The 18,182-nt window shown below is 39.0% G+C and overlaps 4 protein-coding genes across 4 annotated transcripts; 2 read left to right on the forward strand and 2 right to left on the reverse strand.

The window, feature by feature from the left end:
- Positions 1 to 596: 596 nt before the first annotated feature.
- On the reverse strand, positions 597 to 2,129 carry LOC140773908 (3-oxo-Delta(4,5)-steroid 5-beta-reductase). Its single transcript, XM_073116688.1, has one exon. The coding sequence runs from the start codon at positions 2,013 to 2,015 to the stop codon at positions 804 to 806; it is 1,212 nt and encodes a 403-aa protein (XP_072972789.1). The 5' UTR covers positions 2,016 to 2,129; the 3' UTR covers positions 597 to 803.
- Positions 2,130 to 3,448: 1,319 nt separating this feature from the next.
- LOC140774861 (protein TRIGALACTOSYLDIACYLGLYCEROL 5, chloroplastic) lies at positions 3,449 to 7,680 on the forward strand. Its single transcript, XM_073118014.1, has 4 exons — positions 3,449 to 3,621; positions 3,693 to 3,737; positions 7,087 to 7,119; positions 7,201 to 7,680. The coding sequence occupies exons 1-4, from the start codon at positions 3,582 to 3,584 to the stop codon at positions 7,374 to 7,376; spliced, it is 294 nt and encodes a 97-aa protein (XP_072974115.1). The 5' UTR covers positions 3,449 to 3,581; the 3' UTR covers positions 7,377 to 7,680.
- Positions 7,681 to 8,599: 919 nt separating this feature from the next.
- Positions 8,600 to 11,461, forward strand: LOC140774104 (uncharacterized). Its single transcript, XM_073116961.1, has one exon. It carries the CDS (start codon positions 8,673 to 8,675, stop codon positions 11,079 to 11,081), a length of 2,409 nt encoding a protein of 802 aa, XP_072973062.1. The 5' UTR covers positions 8,600 to 8,672; the 3' UTR covers positions 11,082 to 11,461.
- A 1,713-nt stretch (positions 11,462 to 13,174) lies between these two features.
- Positions 13,175 to 14,530, reverse strand: LOC140774357 (uncharacterized). The gene is made up of 2 exons (XM_073117321.1): positions 13,939 to 14,530; positions 13,175 to 13,429 (listed from the first exon to the last, which is right to left on the reverse strand). The coding sequence occupies exons 1-2, from the start codon at positions 14,422 to 14,424 to the stop codon at positions 13,346 to 13,348; spliced, it is 570 nt and encodes a 189-aa protein (XP_072973422.1). The 5' UTR covers positions 14,425 to 14,530; the 3' UTR covers positions 13,175 to 13,345.
- Positions 14,531 to 18,182: the final 3,652 nt, after the last annotated feature.

Consider the following 18,182-nt stretch of genomic DNA (forward strand, 5'->3'; position numbering starts at 1 on the left):
TCATGTAACTCATCAAACCTAAAGTACAAAGGGATCACTTATGGACGCAAGAAGGCCATACATTACCTCAAATAGATTGACACAAGAATCACTCCGACCAATATGACTTTCTCAAAGTCGAAGATTGATAAGAAGAAGACAATGAGGGGGAGATGACAAGAGCAAAGGCAAGGCTAATCAACCTCATGATATAATATGTTGAATGGACAGTAGAAGATCTCATAACAAATGTGCTTCACAGAACTCAATCTATAGTTACTATTTACTTGCCTTGGCTAAAGGGTAACCTACACAATTTAGCTTCCAACAGTCATAAACTTCATTTTTTAAATCTAATATCTTCAGATGCTTAATTTTTCAGGGGTAACCAAATTAGAGATATTAACTTTTTCTCAATTTGAAGTTAAAGTTGCTCCGAATTTTGGATGAACTTAAATATCAATCCTTATTGGCAGAATGGTATGTTCACAAGTTAATCCATATCAACCAACATGAGCGCAGGCATGATCCATGGTCATACCAATACTTGTACGTTGTCAATGTAAAGTTCGCAAGGGTAGAAGCTAGAAAACTGAAATTATCACCACCATAATGAATTGTTCTACAAAATAAATTTCTATAAAGCCCTCAAATCAACATATCAACAGAAGCACATCCTGCGATGACTTCACATCATTATTCCATTCAATCATTTATACCGAGCACATTTATCTCATATGACAAATGCCTCTCATGACTAGACAACAATGACAAGCATACCAAGCAACGATGGAAATGAAAAGCAGTACACATGAAATGCGAAATCAAGGGACAATCTTGTAAGCCTTCATCTTATCAATCCAAGAGCTGAAAGAATTTACCGTGTTACGGAACCCCAAAAATCCGTGCTCCTTGCTCTTGTTCATAATATCCAGATGCTCCCCCTCCACGTTGAACACGATATCCGCGTACCACCAGTTCCCGACCTCGTCCAGCCTGACCGGAACGAGCTCGTACTCCTTCACCATCTCCTCCCACACCTCCTCCTTCCCCTTCATCGCCTCCTCGAGCTTAAATCGCCCCGCCTCGCCCTCGTAACCAACCCACTCCACCCCGAACTGCTCCGCCAGTATCGGCCACAGATGCTTCCACTTGTACAAATCTCCATTGCTACAATTGAATGCCTCATTCTTCGCATACGGATCAACCGCAGCCCAGATCTGATGCTCGGCGATAAGGTCGGCATCCGACGCATCGCTGAACCCCTCCCAAGCGACCCGACCGCCAGGCCACCGCAATTTCTCGCCCTCCTTCTTGCAGATCGCGGCATAGACGCAGAGCGTGCCGACCAGATTCATGGCGCTTTTGGGGGAGAATCCGAAGATTACGGAGGGGCGGTGGACCGACCAGGAAACGGCGCCGTCGCGCTTCGCGACGGCGTCGAAGAGGATGTCTTCGAGATGGTAGTAGAAATTGGGGGTGTCGAGGCGGGGGAGGTCTTCGTGGAAGGGTGGCTCGTGGGCTTTAACGACACCGAGCGATTCAAAAGGGCCGAGGTAGTGCTTGCGACCGGTTTGGAGGCAGATGTGCTGGAGATTGGGGGCGGAGGGGACGACGGCGGCGAGGACGTTGCCGAGCATGGCGGAGTTGGCGGCGATGTTCTCAGCCTCGGTGCGACGGTCGGACCACGCGACGTAGAAGAGGTGGGTAACGTCGGTGAGGGGGGAGAGCTTGGCGGCGGCGTCGTCAGGGTCGGAGACGTCGCACATGACGTGCTCGACGGAGGGGGAATCGGAGAGTGGAGAAGACCAGGAAGGGCGAGGGCGGCGGGAGACGGCGTAGAGCTTCCAAGGGCCGCCGGGGGTGTCGGAGAGGGGGAGAATGTCGACGAGACTCGTGCCCACGATTCCCGTGGCGCCGATGACGAGGGCCACGCTCTCGAACTTTACGGCGGAGGAGCCCGCGCCGGCGGCGCCAGAGTCCTCGTCGAGCTTCTTCTTGGCGGCGCCGATGGCGCCGGCCCACCACCAACTCATGGAGACGACGGAGTTTTTCTCTTTCGGAGATCGGTGAGTTTATGGCGTGGAAGAGAAGAGCGGTGTGTTTGGAATGGCGTGAGATAATAACTAAATAGACACGCGATACATGTAGGTGTGCATCGCGGGATAGGACTTCGGTGATACAGCGAGGATGATGATTAATTAGATAAAGGATGGGGTCCATAGGGACGACGAACTTTTGTCTTAACTGGTTGTCATCACCGTCCATTTAGTATAAGAAAGTTGTGATCAGGTTGTGACACCCATAGAACGTTACGCATAAGAATTGTATTGGTTGAGATGAAATGAGTCGGATTGATTTTAATTTCTCGGGGGCTTAGAGTAGCACTAGGGAGTTGATAATGATATGAATCCGTTTTAGGACGGAGAGGTAGCTTCTTCTTATTATTGTTCAACTCTTTTGACTGGTAGGAAGGAAGCTTCTATTTTCCACTCGTGAGACGTGACAAAATTTGCATTCCTATGGCACATTAACACGACGTCGTTAAAATTAATTAGGATAAAGGATTTTTTAATCCGTGCTTGTAGGGTAATAAATCTCATTAATGAAAAATTATTTGTAGTTCATTTAATCAAATAAATTCTTAGCTACACATAATTTTTCGTAATTGTGAGATTAAGCTCTTGTGTCATCTCTTGTATAGTTGTATATAGTATTGCAGTCAGTTATAAAATTAATTTTTAAAAAAGTTGCATTAAAATTTTTTTAGTACACAAATTTCTACCATCATGAACTTGTCAGGATCTTAATGGATAAACAAATCTAAGTCCAAATTAGATAAGACTTCGATGCCAAAAATCTGGGTTCAGTGACAGTCACTGATAGGCATATCAGACCCACTATTTGGAGTCATTGGAACTTAGTCCCTAGTCTAGTGTCCTCTATTCACTATGAGGACCTTACCCGGGGCCCAATGGATTTTATCGGCTAAGGATCCGAATCCTCTCTCCCACTGTCCCACTCCCACATGGTCACGTGTTCCAATTCATTTTAGAGTTCTTGACCAAAATAGCCTCCTTTTTTTATTTTTATTTTTACCAAAATGAATTACCCATAAACTTATTTATCAAATAAGGTCTAATTCACTGTAGCCCTAATAAAAATGCTGAACTGATCAACGTTTTTATGCTAGATAATTTTTTTCCTAAATTGCTTAAAAACTAAGTTAAAGAGATTTATATATATAAAATGCTAATCTGTTCAGCGTTTTAGGACTAGATAGAAATGCTAAACAGATCAGCGTTTTTGCCTAAGAAAAAAATACTGAACTGTTCAACGGTTTTGTTAGGGCTACAGTTAATTAGACTTATTTAGTAAATAAGTTTGAGAAAAGTCTATTCTGGTAAAAAAGTTTTGGAAGAGGGCTAGTTTGGTCAAAAGCTCATTCATTTTATGCCCCTCTCTTCTAAGCTCATCCCAGGATCTTCCATCTCCATTCTCCTCCGAGCTCACTACCTCAATTGGTAGCCTTGTGAGCCATTTGATATCTTACACAACTTGCAAAGGGTTTCCAGGGGAAGTGAATCCTAAAGATTGGAACCATGGTGCTCACGAACTTCACTGGCGCTGGCGTCGGGCTAGGTATCCCATTTCAGACCTCTTGGTTTATCGCAATACGTAATCTTCCAAAATTATTGGCCCATTTGTTGCAGGTTTTGGCATCGGTTGCGGGTTTGGAGTTGGATGGGGCTTTGGAGGTCAGTTTTACTGTTGTTATTGTTATCATTATTTGGGTGTTTCTGCAGTTCGATGAAAGAAAATGTCGTTCGAGGGTAGTCATTTTATTGCCTTTTAATATATTAGCCATAGGTAAACATTCTGCACTGAGATGTTTGTGGGTAGCTAACTCTGGTTTATGATCAAGGAGTTAGAAATAGGATTGGATGATATGCACTTGTGTGAAAACAAAAGTAAGCATGGTGAATTATAGAATAAACCGATCGGGCTGTTAGGCTTAATTCTGATGAATATAGATGGTTTGTTCACTACAGGGATAGCTTTTCCCCTCATCGTATTTATTTAATTCTTCCAACACGATAGATAGCAAGAGGCTATTGATGAAAAAGAAAGCACAAGATTGCATTTTTGGTTTTTTTGTTAGATTGATGGTATGGGGAATTTACACTTCATAAACTAAATGATAGATTACTGCATAATTAACAGTCAGTTGATTCGTTTTTTTTATATTCCCTTTTTTGTCTAGCTTTCTCTTCTTGATTCTGAACTGTCATGGACATTGCAGCACAACTGCTTGGAAGAAAAGTGAAAAGGAAAATAAAAGAATATAAACTTTGACCAAAAAAAAAGGAAAATGGATAATTATACTAAGACCTCCTTAACTATTATCTATTTGTACATGCACCCTCTCATTTTTTTAGGCACATGCTGACCTTTGGAACTACAGAAAATCTCTCACATCTCCGACAGTGTTAACAGAAAACATCAAATGGTAACCTTACTCTCAATTTTCATCTCTTTCTTCCCTCTAAAATAAAAGCAAATGGTCTTTATAGAGCCAAAAAATAATTACGTGACATTTACATGTTATTTTTTAATTAAAATCTAATGGATAACTAACTGAAGAGGCATTTCAAAGGTTTACCATCTCTAAAGGGGCCTATGTGAAAATGAGCAATAGTTCACGGGGCCTAAATATAATTATCCTAAAAGAACGCAATCATTTTGATTGCTCTAGCATCATTTTATATCCTAATCTGAAGCTCATTATTGGTCTTCTCTTTTCAGTTGCTACGCATGACCAGAAATAACTTTTATGCTTCAGAACTTATTTCTTTAGTAAGGAAATTTGTGTAAATAATCAGATTTCCAGACGTTGTTTCCTCTGTATATATCGATAATCTTAGGTTATTCCTGTGGCAAATTAATTATAAAGTAAGGTTAAATGTATTTTACCTCCCTATACTTATACATAAAATTATTTTATTATCCGATACAATTTTTTATAGGGTAAAATGTATTTAACCCTATAAAGTAAATCATGCAGTATAATAAAAAGGCAAGTTGTTGCATTCCTAGAAGTGATGGAGGCATCTAGGAGGAATTTGGAACCTAAGACAAGTTATCAAGTGAAGAAGCCAATATAAGAAGTTTCTATTTATAATTCCATGGGAAAAAAAAAACATTAACTCATCTCTTAAAGCATCTTTAACTGTTTTTGGCTTAATGAAGAAATATAACTCACATATGATACCTCATTTCTGATTTCCTGCCTCTTCTTTGCCAGAGCTCACAAAACACCAATTACTTGTGTCAACGGGTTGCCAGCTAACAAGAAAAACTAAGATGTAGTTTTATACCGTAAATTAGCGTAAGCTACTTAAACTTTTAAGAACTTTGGATTTCAAAGGGCACATAGTTGCAAATTGCTTTAACGAGTGGAAGTTTATTCATCTGTTAGCTCTGGAATTTCCTCCAAGTTGAAATGACTGAATAATTCATCCTAAGGCTTTGGTTCCTCAAATTAACAATTATGCATGCCTTTAGGCACCAATTCTTACTTGTTACTATTGCATTGAACTTACCACCCTGCAGGATGCTCAAGGTAGAGTTCTCATTTGCTTTGTCCTTTGTAATGAGGGTCTAGGGCTATAGGTTTATTATTTATTGACTTATTTCTGAATAGGTAATTTGTTGGAGAGTACTGAATTAATTTGTACACTGAGTTCTACATTTTTTGGCAAAGCTAACTGTGATACTTCTTCACTAGAAAAGTAACAAATAAATGATAACTTTAATATAATATGTTCTCTTTGATGGACTCAGAATAGGTAAAGTAGTGTAGAATCTTGTATTTTGCTTTATGCTCTTGACTGGCTGACATGAATGAAAATGTGCAATGTTTTACACCATATCCTTCTTGAAACTACTCCAAGATAACATCCTTGGGTTTAGACTTTCTTTCTTTTCCTGAGCTTAATGAGTTCTTGGATACCAAGATAAATACATTTTGATCTGTCTCTTAGTCCATCTATTTCTTGTCCGAATGCTACAATGATCAATAACCACAGACCACATTCCGTTTACGTAGTTCGTCTCAAATCCACTACCATGATACTTAAGAAAGAACTCTGGGTTCCGTACTTTTCTTTGAGAGTTATAGATCAACTCTTATGGCACTAAATCTTACTTGTGGTTGACTTCTTTTGCAACATTGTTGCCTGGTTAGATGATGTAAAACAAAATCAGCTGAAACCATGTTTCATTATTGTGGTGATGTACTGTTACACCTTGTTGTTTTGGACAAATTAAAGAAATTTCTATAATTTCTTCTGGCTAAAGTTCTTAAGAACTGCTTACAGCCATCTGCAAGATGTTCGAAGGAGTACAACAATGTTAGAGGTCATATTGGCAGAATTTAAGTATGCAACAATTTGAAGCTGTTCTTCTTTAAATTTCCTGGAAATATAATGCAATAGTTTAAGTAGGATTTCTTCTTAATGTTAACTTAAAATTTGAATAAACCATCAAATCCTGTTTATTCACAAGTGTGAGAAGATAACACTGTGTGATTGTTTCTCAATAGCAGAACTTGCTCACAATCAAATTTACTTGGTGGACATGCAATCTGATTGTAAGTAGTCTGGAATAACATTCTCACTGGTTGATAGTAACCCTAATAATAATCTCTGTTATAGACGTTCTCTTTTTATACATGGGGAAAATAATATACATAAAGACATGCAAAAAAAAAGAAAGAATGAATGAATGTAGATTGCTTGCTTTGCTTAATTACGTATATTACCAGGAATTGGTAAAGAGTATTGCTACTATAGTTTGTTACTTTATTACCATATATCTCAATAATGCTATTTGAAAACCATTATAAATAACTTCTTGGTTTTTACTCCCTTTTATGATACTTAAATGTGTAGTTAATTCCAGTTGAAGCAGTCATGAATTCTCTTTGTTGATGTAGCTATCAGATGTTGTACCGTTTTTCATTAAATCCTGTTCAATATTGTTCCAAATTATGTAATTTATGAGTCAATTGCTTATTCATTTCTTGCTGGTTATGTTCTGTTGCAGGGATGCCTCTAAATACATTTGGTCTAGGCATAGGTATTCATCACCTGTACTGCTAATTTCCTTTCTTTCATACTTGTGATCATCTAATAATTTGCTTTAATAATTCATCTGAAGGGGGAGGTTGTGGTGTTGGGATGGGGCTTGGTTGGGGCTTCGGCAGTGCTTTTGGTTGTCAGTATCTCAATTCCAAAGTCAGGTTCCAGGGTATTGAATTTAATAAGGCCTTAAAAGATGAAAAAGCAGTGCCTATTTCTGCAAAGTATGCTGAAGAATCCCAATCGTCCAGTTGACACGTCTCTAGTCGGCTCTTACAGTGGAATTCAGAAATTGCGTTGCCTCAAGCAAGTCAGTTTTAAAAAGTAGTTCGTTCCTAAGAAATCAATGAACTGTTATCTTGAATCAGAAAGTAGAAACAGTGTGAATATAGTCAATAAGTTAAGATGTTGCATGAATTACACAACTAATGGTGGGATTATCAAATGTTCCGCCGTTGTATCTTTTACTTCACTGAATCAACTTTTATTAGATTAACTGCAGTACACTGTTCTAATATACGCACTACGGTTAAAGAGGCTACTACCATAATTCTGTGCAGTTGCGCGAGTCGCAATTTTCTGTGTTACATTATTTTTCTGCAGGAAACTGACCTACTGTCTTGTGAGCAAGCTAGTTCTATATTAATGCAAACAAAATAACTGATATGACAGAGATGTTAGCTGATGGCTTCTAACTGAATATTTTGAACAGCCATGATAAACATGAGTTGATTGGGGATTAGTGTTTAAGATGCTAAATCTCTGGTGAACTAGTCTTAAGTTGGACTTCTAAATTATTTCTGGATTTCAACTTTTGTAAGATGTGTCAATGTTAGAATATATAATATAAAAATTACTGTTCTCTGTTACCAAAGCCTATATGTTGTTTAAATATACAACAGGTACTCATCGAATAACTTCACATCATTCTTTATCATCTTAAGCATTTAGAATAGTTAGTAAATGTTAACGTATAGAATCATATAGATGCATTGCCTTATATCTGTTTTCCCATCGCTCTTGATCTTGATTAGCATGGGAAGTGATCTAGCTCACCATGTGAAACAAGAATTTTTCAAGAAGGATGTACTTGCAATTGGCTTGCATCTAGTTCTTGAAAGATGGCAATCTATGCTCTTGGTCGATTATTATCCACTAAAAAATAATCATGATCTAACATTTTAAATTTGTACTGAGTACACTCTGAGTTAATTAGTCGCTCAATTGTCCAATCTACTTATAGATTGAGGAATGATTTGGCTACTTCTTGCAGCCTTCGAGTTCTTAAATTGTAAGTAAAAAACTAAAAACACAAGGTGGCTAAGACATTAGACCAGGATTGAGGATGTCTCAGACCTAAACCCTAAAATTGGATTTGAACTGGCAGGCCAATCGAGCCAGGACGACACCTCCCACCCTAGTAAATATCAACCCTCGTAAACAAATATCCACTGCTCGCTCCTCTCCTCAACCATTGTTAAACCTCAAAAACCCAATCCGCTTCGAAGAAGCTTTCCCACGCTCTTCTTCCTCTTTTCTTTTCATTTCCCCATGGCGGCGAACCCCGCCCTCTCCCTCCCTCTCCGCGTCCCGACTCCATCCCCGAGCAAACCCCTCTTCCAAGACCTCGTCCCTAATCCCACCCCGTCTCCTCTCCCTCCTCTCCTCCACGACCACCTCCTCCCTCTCAAAACCTCCACTTCCCCTTCTCCCACTTCTCGCAAACCCCGCCTCGGCAAATCCCACGACCCCAATCGCGGCAAGCCGTGGTTTGTCCACCCCCGCGCCTCTCTCCGCGGCCACCACATCCTCTACTCCCTCCTCCACTCCCCCTCTAATCCCCCCAATCTCGACGAGATCCTCCGGCCCTTCTCCCGATTCGACCAGAACACTCTCGCCGACCTCCTCGCTGTCATCGAAGGCCTCGCCTTCCACAAGAAGCCTGACGCCGCCCTCGCCGTCTTCGCCTGGGCCCGTTGCGCCCACGGCGACGCCAGGCTATTCTCCTCCGGCGGAGGCCCCGTCGTTCCCGCCGTCATCAGCATCCTCGGTCGACAGGGCCGGGTTTCCACCGCCGCCGAATTGCTCGATTCCCTACGTGACCAGGGCTGCGAAGCAGATGTCTACACTTACACCTCACTCATCACTGCCTATGCCAGAAATGGCAAGTACAGGGACGCCGTTTCAGTGTTCCGTCGAATGGAGGAGGAGGGCTGCAAGCCGACGATTATAACTTACAACGTGGTTCTCAATGTTTACGGGAAGCTCTTTGTACCGTGGAAGAAGGTGTTGGCGCTCGTCGATGCGATGAAGAGGGACGGCATTTCGCCCGACCGGTATACGTATAACACTCTCATTAGCTGCTGCCGCCGGGGATCGTTCTACGAGGAGGCTCACGAGATCTTTAGGGAAATGAAGGAGATGGGATTTGCACCTGATAAGGTTACGTTCAATGCGCTGCTCGATGTGTATGGGAAGTCTAGGAGGCATAAGGAGGCGCTAGATGTTCTCCACGAGATGGAAGTGGATGGGTTTGTTCCAAGCATCGTGACATACAATTCGTTGATCTCTTCTTATGCGAAAGATGGGATTTTGGATGAAGCAGTGGAGCTCAAGAAGCAGATGGAGGCAAAGGGGATAAGGCCTGATGTTTTCACTTACACTACTTTGTTGTCAGGTTTTGAGAAGGCGGGTAAGGATGAATCGGCATTGAAGGTGTATGATGAAATGCTGAGAAGTGGATGCAATCCAAATCTGTGTACCTTCAACGCATTGATAAAGATGCATGGGAATCGTGGGAAGTTTCCAGAGATGATGGCAGTCTTTGAGGAGATAAAGGCTCGTGGCTTTGTGCCGGATGTCGTTACATGGAATACGCTGTTAGCTGTGTTAGGTCAAAATGGATTGGATACCGAGGTGTCAGGGATTTTCAAGGAGATGAAGAAAGCTGGATTTGTACCTGAAAGAGACACATATAATACCTTGATTAGTGCTTATAGCCGATGTGGTTCTTTCGACCAAGCTATGGAAATATACAAGAGAATGCTCACTGCTGGCATCGGTCCAGATCTTTCTACTTACAATGCTGTTTTGGCTGCACTGGCTCGTGGGGGGCTTTGGGAGCAAGCGGAGAAGATACTCTCGGAGATGAAGGATGGTAATTGTAGGCCTAATGAGCTTACTTACTGCTCATTGTTGCATGCTTATGCCAATGCAAAGAAACTAGATAAAATGAATGCTTTGTCAGAAGAGATATATGCAGGGTTCATCGAACCACACAACATGCTAGTGAAGACCTTGGTGCTAGTCAATAGCAAAAGCGATCTTCTAGTGGCAACAGAAAGAGCTTTCTTGGAGCTGAGGAAGAGAGGTTGCTCTCTTGATGTAACAACCTTGAATGCCATGATCTCTATCTATGGAAGGAGAAGGATGGTTGCAAAAGTGGAGGAGATCCTTATCTTCATGAAAGAGAGTGGTTTTGCACCCAGCTTGACAACATACAATAGCTTGATCAACATGTATAGTCGGATGGGGGATTTTGATAGGTGCGAAAAGATCCTCAGGGAAATTAAATCAGGGGGTGGACGACCAGATCTTTATTCTTATAACACTGTGATTTATGCCTATGGAAGACAGGGGCGTATGAAAGATGCTTCAAGGATATTCTCTGAACTGCAGGCTTCAGGACTCACACCTGATATTGTAACCTATAATACCTTTGTTGCAAGTTATATATCTAATTTGATGTTTGTGGAAGCTGTTGATCTAGTCTGCTACATGATCAAGCACGGGTGCAGACCAAATGAAAATACTTACAATTCAATTGTAGATGGCTATTGTAAATGTGGAAGAAAAGAAGAAGCAGTGTCATTCATATCTAGCCTTCCTGAGATTAATCCTGGAATATCTGAGGATGTACAGCACAAATTATTGGAAAGATTGGGGAGGATCAGTTTATAAGTTCTTCAAGAAAGAGCATTTGCATAGTCAATAGCACTGTTGGTGAGTATTTTGAAGAGAACAAGAAGCTGCAAAAGCAAGGTCACACCCATCACATCCTTCGCCTCACCACTTACACTTGGAAGACAAAGTATAGATACAATTGGATCAACTCGTGGAAGACAAATTGTCTGTGGAAATGTTATTCATGGGTCATCTTGTGTGCATATGCATGCACCAACTCCATAGTGCAGGTTAGCTATATATAGTACTATTCCACTTCATTGGCTTGCAAGTGTTCTCCATGAGTTGATCCGCTATGCTTTAAGTTTGTCTGATTTATAAATGTAAAATTGTAAATGGTATTGAGATAATAAAAAAGTTCTATTAAAATGCTAGTATATTGAAACTCTATGCAGCATCTGGCAAAGACAATTAAGTAGGATTCTTTGCTGTTGTTTGGAGGCATCACTTCCAGTCCTGTGATCCCTTTTCACAATTATTTGATATCTCAAATATTATTGTATTTCTGATAGTCAAGTGTAAGCATTACTATAGAAAGAAAAATGATATAAGTACTTGATATTCAGTAGTTGCGTGATGCAATTAGTCCTAAAATAAAATAGCTTATTTCCTCAATTTAATTACTCTTCTTAAGCAAACCAATCGTGTTCAATTGTTGTATAATTTTCTTCATTATTTCCTTTATAAACCTAGTTTGTTATATGATATAATACCATCAAATTCATAAAATGATAAATTTCAAGTTTGCATGGCATGTCTAGGTGCTTCTTAGGACATTTTGCTGAAACTAGTTGTTATGGTTATGACAGTTCCGACGCAGATGATTAATAGTACTTGCATGTTAATGAAATGATGTCTTATTATTGTCTGTCATATGTATTAAACACTCTGCGACAGCTTAAGCATATCTGTGCATTTATGGCAGTTTCATGTGTAAGATAATGAAAACATGCTAGCATAGATTCTTGACTGCTGGAAAATTAACTATTGGCTTTTAATCATCGACGATAGCAGTTTGGACCTCAAGATGGGCTTGCTTGTTGATATGTTGGAGGTAATGTAGTAGGGAGATTGTAATTGTCCTTAGTCAGAAATATTTTTCTGCTTGAAAAACCATTACTCAATAGGGTTACCTTGGAGTGCTCAATACATGCATAACCCGTTCTGTTCAGTCTGATCCATGATCTGTAAAAAATCATTTATTATGGCTTTTATAACCTGTTAATTACTCTTACAGATGAAATTGTCTAATACTTATTTTGGTTGTTACAAAACTGAACTTTATACTGGAGAGGTGATGACATGAATCTACTATATCGTCTCTTGTGGTTCACCATTTGAGAATCTGTGGGTGTTCAATAATATTTCTAGGATTGAGTGCTTTGTGTTTGGTTTTGATCTCAATGAAACATTGCGAGAACTTTACCTCAATTTTTTCTTGCTCCATCTATATCTTCAGAATTCAGATCTCTTTCCCCTCCCCGTGTTCTAACTATTTCACAGCATGACACGGTTTACTGTTGGTTTCCTCGTTTGAAGCATTGGAGCTGATGGCAACTGGACTCTTCAGATTATTGCCGTATGTCATATCTTGTCTATAGTTTGAACACCTCACATTACGCTACAAAACGAATTTAGTTTCTAACGACGACTTCTTGTGAATGATTTTTTCTTTTTCAAACATTTAGTCATAACAGTTGGGTGTGTTTGTCTGGTCTTTTTTACGTTGACAATTTTCCTTTCATGAAATATTTTAAACTATTGGTTCTTTTAGGCTGCTTGTTGTGCCTGCTACTTTTTCGCTTTTAAGTTTAATATCTTGGGATTTCTCCCAATCAAATTATTGTGTAAACTTTATTAACATTAATGCAGCAGCTTGCATCTCCTACTGGGTTCCTCTGAAATTTCCTTCTAGATGCACATAAAGGACCAAGATTACTCTGACAGAAGACCTTATACTTATTTGAAAACTTGAAGTTGCTTCTCCATCGCTTGTCCAAGAGGAGACCTTCAATTTGGAGAAAGGAAATTTATGCTTAAAAAAGCCAATAATAATACTGTGGTTGGTAGAGGTATCAGGGTAGCAAAGCACGTCAACAGTTAACCACAAGAGACAGAGATTCCAAAAATTTTATTTAAAAAAAACATAAAAATAAAAACAAAATAATGCAAGTGAATGTGTAGTCACAACAGCTTGATCCATCTCCCCTTCCTCAAAACATTACTCTTTAAATTAGAGAAAACAAATATAATATTTGGATCTAGGCGAGTATGGCGATGCCTAGCAATAGCGTGCATGTGGAGATGAGACTTCCCACCGTCGCCCTCAACTTCTCTGCACCATTCTGCATCACAACATCATTAATTATTAATCACATAATATATATATATATATATAAGCATGTGATTAGATCTGCAGCAGCGTGATTAATTTTCTTAAGAATAAGTTTCAAGGCAGCCCTGGACGGTGACTTTTGTAATATTAAATTCCGACCACGGCGTAGGCTAGTCGGTAAGGGGTAATTTTACTAACTTGCACGAAACGCCGGTTCGAATGCGATTCCAACGGATAGGATTTTCTCGCGGCGAATCGGGTTGGAATCCGGCGCAGGTTAACGATGGGAGAGCTATCCTGCGCTCGGATAGTCTAACCCAACTCGTTTAGATCTAAAGATTACGCGCCAAAAGGCTTCCGAATCTGGCGCACGGTGACGGTAACCGGTAACGCGAGACAATGCAGGCCGTAGGATCCCAAGTTCCGGCGTATCATAGCAACAGAGAAGGCTACGACTACGACTACGACTACGAGTTAGAAAACGGAAAATGGTAAAGAGCAAAAAGAAGAAGCTCTTACCGTCGTCACATCGGCGGCGGCGATTGGTCCGGGAGCCTCGGCGGACACGAACGGCGGCTCCGACGGCGGCGCTGGCGGGCTGGGTCCCAGAGCCACCGGAGCCGGAGCCGGCGCCTTGGCACCCTTCTTCTTCTTCTTCTTCTTTGGCGGCGGCGGGGGCGGCTTCTTCTTCTTGCTCGGAGCGGGAGCCGGCACGTCCGCCGTCTTAGGCGGGGATGCGGCGGGAGGCTCGACTGGCGGCGCTGCCGGGGCCGGGACGGGAGGAGCCGGCGTCGGCGCCGGAGAGGCAGACTTGGAAGCAGGCGCCGGTGCCGGAGTCTTGGCCGGCTTCGTGGGCGGCGCAGCCACGGGGGCGGTGGCGGGAGCTGGGGTAGTAGTCGGGGAGGCGGCCGGGGTGGTAGTTGGCGAAGAAGCGGGGGACTGGGAGAGGGCGTGGGAGGCGGCGAGCGAGAGGAGGGCGACGAACAGGATTGACCGCCGATCCATCGCCGAGGAAGTTGTAGGAGAAGAAGTAGAGAAGCGGGTGTGAGAATAAATAGAGAGTGGTCGGTGGTCGCGTGATGGAACTCGGTGTGTTTGGGTTTGGGTTTGGGTTTGGGTTCAGATGGGCCGAAATTATATTTGCTTGGGTCTTGGGAATTGTTATATTCCAAACTTTATATGTGTAGATATAATTTTTCTACATATATAAAGAGCCAAACAGCTATAGTTTTTCTGTCTCTCTCTCTTCTGACAGTTAGTCAAAATATTAAAAATAAAATAAAATAGTTGTAGATTAAAATGAAATTGGTGTTATGTCCTTAGTATGCAGATGTTATAGCGTCGGTGCAATTGGCAGGAAATGCCAGAGCAATATATATATATATATATATATATCTTGATCATTAATTTCTATATACTGAAGCACGTCAATGCTCAATAAAATAATCCAATTACTTATCTCTAAGTAGTTGGGATAGTGGTCGTGGATAGATAAACTTGTAACAAAAGCTATCCATACACCAAACATCTCTTCCCAATTCTAATTTTCTTTTTCTTAAAGATAACGTCCCATGCAAATGCTTAGATTCGAAGCTTACATACATCCGTGTATACTTACTACTTATAGTCCGTTTGATTGCAAGATAAAAGAAGAATTAAAATTGAAATAAAATAATAATTATATCTTAGGATAAAGAAAAACTTTATTCTAATTTTAATTAAGTATTTGGTTGTAAAAAATACGAATAAACGCTGGAATAAAATTATGGGATAAAATAGGGCTTGGTTTCAATTGTTGAGATAAAAAAAAAATAAAAATGATCAAATTGATTTTGTTGTCTTTTTCCTACTTTGATGTAAATAGATTTTTTTTTTTGTGAGAGAGAGAAAGATAAGAAATAGATTTAAATATAAATTATAATTTAATTTTTATAACAATTATATTATCATATTACGAATTTTTTTTAGAATTTTTGGAAAATAAATCATTTTACTTAATTCACTTCAATTTACACAATATAAATATTGATATGGACCGATCTTATGTGATATTTGTGATGATTCTGAGTAGTTTGGTGAATATGTTAGTGATGGTGAGTGCATGGATAGTGATGATAGCATGGGGGTAGATTTGAAATTTAGATAGGAAGATGAGGGGGAAGTGAGTTAGCACTATGGGTCTAGGGTTATGGCAATCACGGAGGAAGGAAGTGGCATCAGCTTGGTGGCTTAGCCTTAGCGTAAGAGCATGAGAGGGATGATGATCGAGAGAGTTGAGAGATAGAGGAAGAGGCATATGCAATATTCTTTATACCTTAGACTAGGCTGCTCTTCACATATTTAGAGCTTAGCCCTAACTTAAACAAACCTTCAAACTACTAATTAAAATGAGATTGGTGTCGAGCGTTCAACTACATCAAAGAAGGTTGCTTTCTATTTTGGGTGTTCGAATGTTGTTCAAACGCATCGAAAAATAGTGCTCTCAGTCTACAACAACATAAAGCTGTTTAAACAACCCATCAAGTGTTCGAACGCTCAAATCAAAAAACAATATCCTCTATAAAGTGATTTGATCGAGTTCGAACTACATTAGATACCATTACAAATAACATCACAAATGATCATACACTATAAATACATTTCAATCTATTATATTGTATTAGAATTCGACTTTTAGGAGGAGCAATTTGATAATTGAAAATGATAAATAGGTACGTATTCTAATTTCCTTATCCTAGCTAAAAGTCAAGATAAAGATATCTCGATAAGTGAAATATATCGCACTTTCTTATCATATTTCTGTATTCTTGTTTGGCAAAGAGTATCAGGATATATCCATCTTATCAAACATACCAAATGGGGTTTTAGTATTTCTCTTTCCGATATTTTTTGTATATTAAAGGGAATAAGTTCTCGCAATATATATATATATATATATATATATATATATATATATATATATATATATATATATAATCTGAGTGCAAATCCACCATGCAAATTAGTCTAAAGTTATTATTTTATTATATAAAGTTAAACAATAGTAGGGTCCCTCAAACCTTTACCTGAGGAAGATAGTTCTACTACTACTATTTAGAAAACACCTACTCTATATCTATAGTCTTTAAGAGCTATGACTTAGAAAACACCACATTCTAGAACTTAATATGATTCTTTAAACAACTATCCAGAATTGCAAGCTGTCTCTGGTTCATTTCCTACTTAGAATAAGACATTCATGTTACCATCTGTAGGTGGGTGATGGGGAATACAACTAATTAAAAGTTGTATTTATGTCTTCATCAACCAAAAATGATAAGAAAAAAAGAAATAAAGTTGAATTCGTGTCATAGTATGTGACAACAAAGAGTTGTTTAAGTAGCAGTATCATTTTCACTTCTTCCATCATTCAATAATCTTTGTTGCAGCTTTGCCTTAGTGTCCTACAAAATTATGTTGATAATTTATATGAAACTAATAAAGTTCTTTGTCTATGAGCTTTCCCCTTGAACAAAGGAAAATAATAACAACATTCATGTATTAAATTTCCTACTTACTTCATGAGCATGTTTTTTATACTTAATTTTTATTATGAACCTAGTCAAGACTAATTAACTTGTTAAGAATATTAATTAAGGTTGTGGGAGGATTCTATATTTTTGTGACCCTCCTCGTAGTTCTATTTCTTATGTGTAGATTGTGCTGTTGAGAAGGATCAACGATGAAACTAAGGATAATCTATCCATTTCTTTTTGGAATATGAATAGTATAATTAGCAACCATAATCTATTTATTGATGGGGAGATTAAAATTTGACACAAATCTTACTAATTCAACTCAATAAAATATCTATATACTCTTTTACTCCTATTGAACCCAATATCAATTCTGCTCCCTCTCAACCGTAGGAGGAGTTTATATTTTTGTAACTCTCCTCGTAGTCCTATTTCTTATGTGTAGATTGTGCTGTTGAGTAGGATCAACGATGAAACTAGGAATAATTTATCCATTTCTTTTTGAAATATGAATAGACCATAATCTATTTATTTATCGAGAGATAGAGGAAGTCTATGTGAAATAAAATTTGACACAAATGTTACAACTAAACTCAACAAAATATCTATATAAACTCTTTTAGTCTCTTTGAACCCAATATCAATTCTACTCCCTCTCAAGCCCAATCTAATACCTTATTTATGTCGTTCGAGCTTGTGCATTAATCTCACATATTATTGTCCTAAACCAAGACCTTTGTTCCATTAAATGTAACCGAGCTTACACACTAATCTCATATGCTCGGACCTAAAGCATTGCCTTGACTGTTCAAGAAGAATTCTTTTAATAACTATTTGCTAGAGTGATAAATGACTCGTAATTCAAGTGCCCAATATAGTTTGACCACAAGCCTTAGAATCTAAATCAACCCAAAATATTAAAAGTTGTTAAGTGAATGCTGAAATGTGTATATAAACTCCTTTCACTTTTTCTCTCATTTTTCAATATGAGATTAAAACCCTTATATACAATATTCTATAATACATTACAGGATTTGCTATGTAGATTGTTTTTTTTTTTTATTATGGCTTGTTTGCTTAGTTTTGATTGTGGTTAACTCATTCTATTTGCACAATGATAGAAAAGCTTGTATATTAATTTGTGCTCTTTTCTAAGTTATATAATATATAATATGTTAATTGAGACAAAAAGATTTGATATATGAAGGGATAATAAATGTGATATACTTCAAATTTATAGCATGTTTA

The sequence above is a fragment of the Typha angustifolia genome, chromosome 13 (assembly GCF_048772165.1).
Source record: "Typha angustifolia cultivar Huaian chromosome 13, ASM4877216v1, whole genome shotgun sequence".
NCBI lineage: Eukaryota > Viridiplantae > Streptophyta > Magnoliopsida > Poales > Typhaceae > Typha > Typha angustifolia.

What these genes read in the sequence shown, in the direction of transcription:
- LOC140774357 (XM_073117321.1), bottom strand. Translation starts at nt 14,424, where the DNA reads ATGGATCGGCGGTCAATCCTGTTCGTCGCCCTCCTCTCGCTCGCCGCC. An exon ending in CCGCCGCCGATGTGACGACG is followed by an intron (nt 13,430 to 13,938) that starts GTAAGAGCTTCT and finishes GTTGTGATGCAG; the next exon opens with AATGGTGCAGAGAAGTTGAG.
- LOC140774861 (XM_073118014.1), top strand. Translation starts at nt 3,582, where the DNA reads ATGGTGCTCACGAACTTCACTGGCGCTGGCGTCGGGCTAG. An exon ending in TGGCGCTGGCGTCGGGCTAG is followed by an intron (nt 3,622 to 3,692) that starts GTATCCCATTTC and finishes CATTTGTTGCAG; the next exon opens with GTTTTGGCATCGGTTGCGGG. An exon ending in AGTTGGATGGGGCTTTGGAG is followed by an intron (nt 3,738 to 7,086) that starts GTCAGTTTTACT and finishes GTTCTGTTGCAG; the next exon opens with GGATGCCTCTAAATACATTT.
- LOC140774104 (XM_073116961.1), top strand. Translation starts at nt 8,673, where the DNA reads ATGGCGGCGAACCCCGCCCTCTCCCTCCCTCTCCGCGTCCCGACTCCA.
- LOC140773908 (XM_073116688.1), bottom strand. Translation starts at nt 2,015, where the DNA reads ATGAGTTGGTGGTGGGCCGGCGCCATCGGCGCCGCCAAGAAGAAGCTC.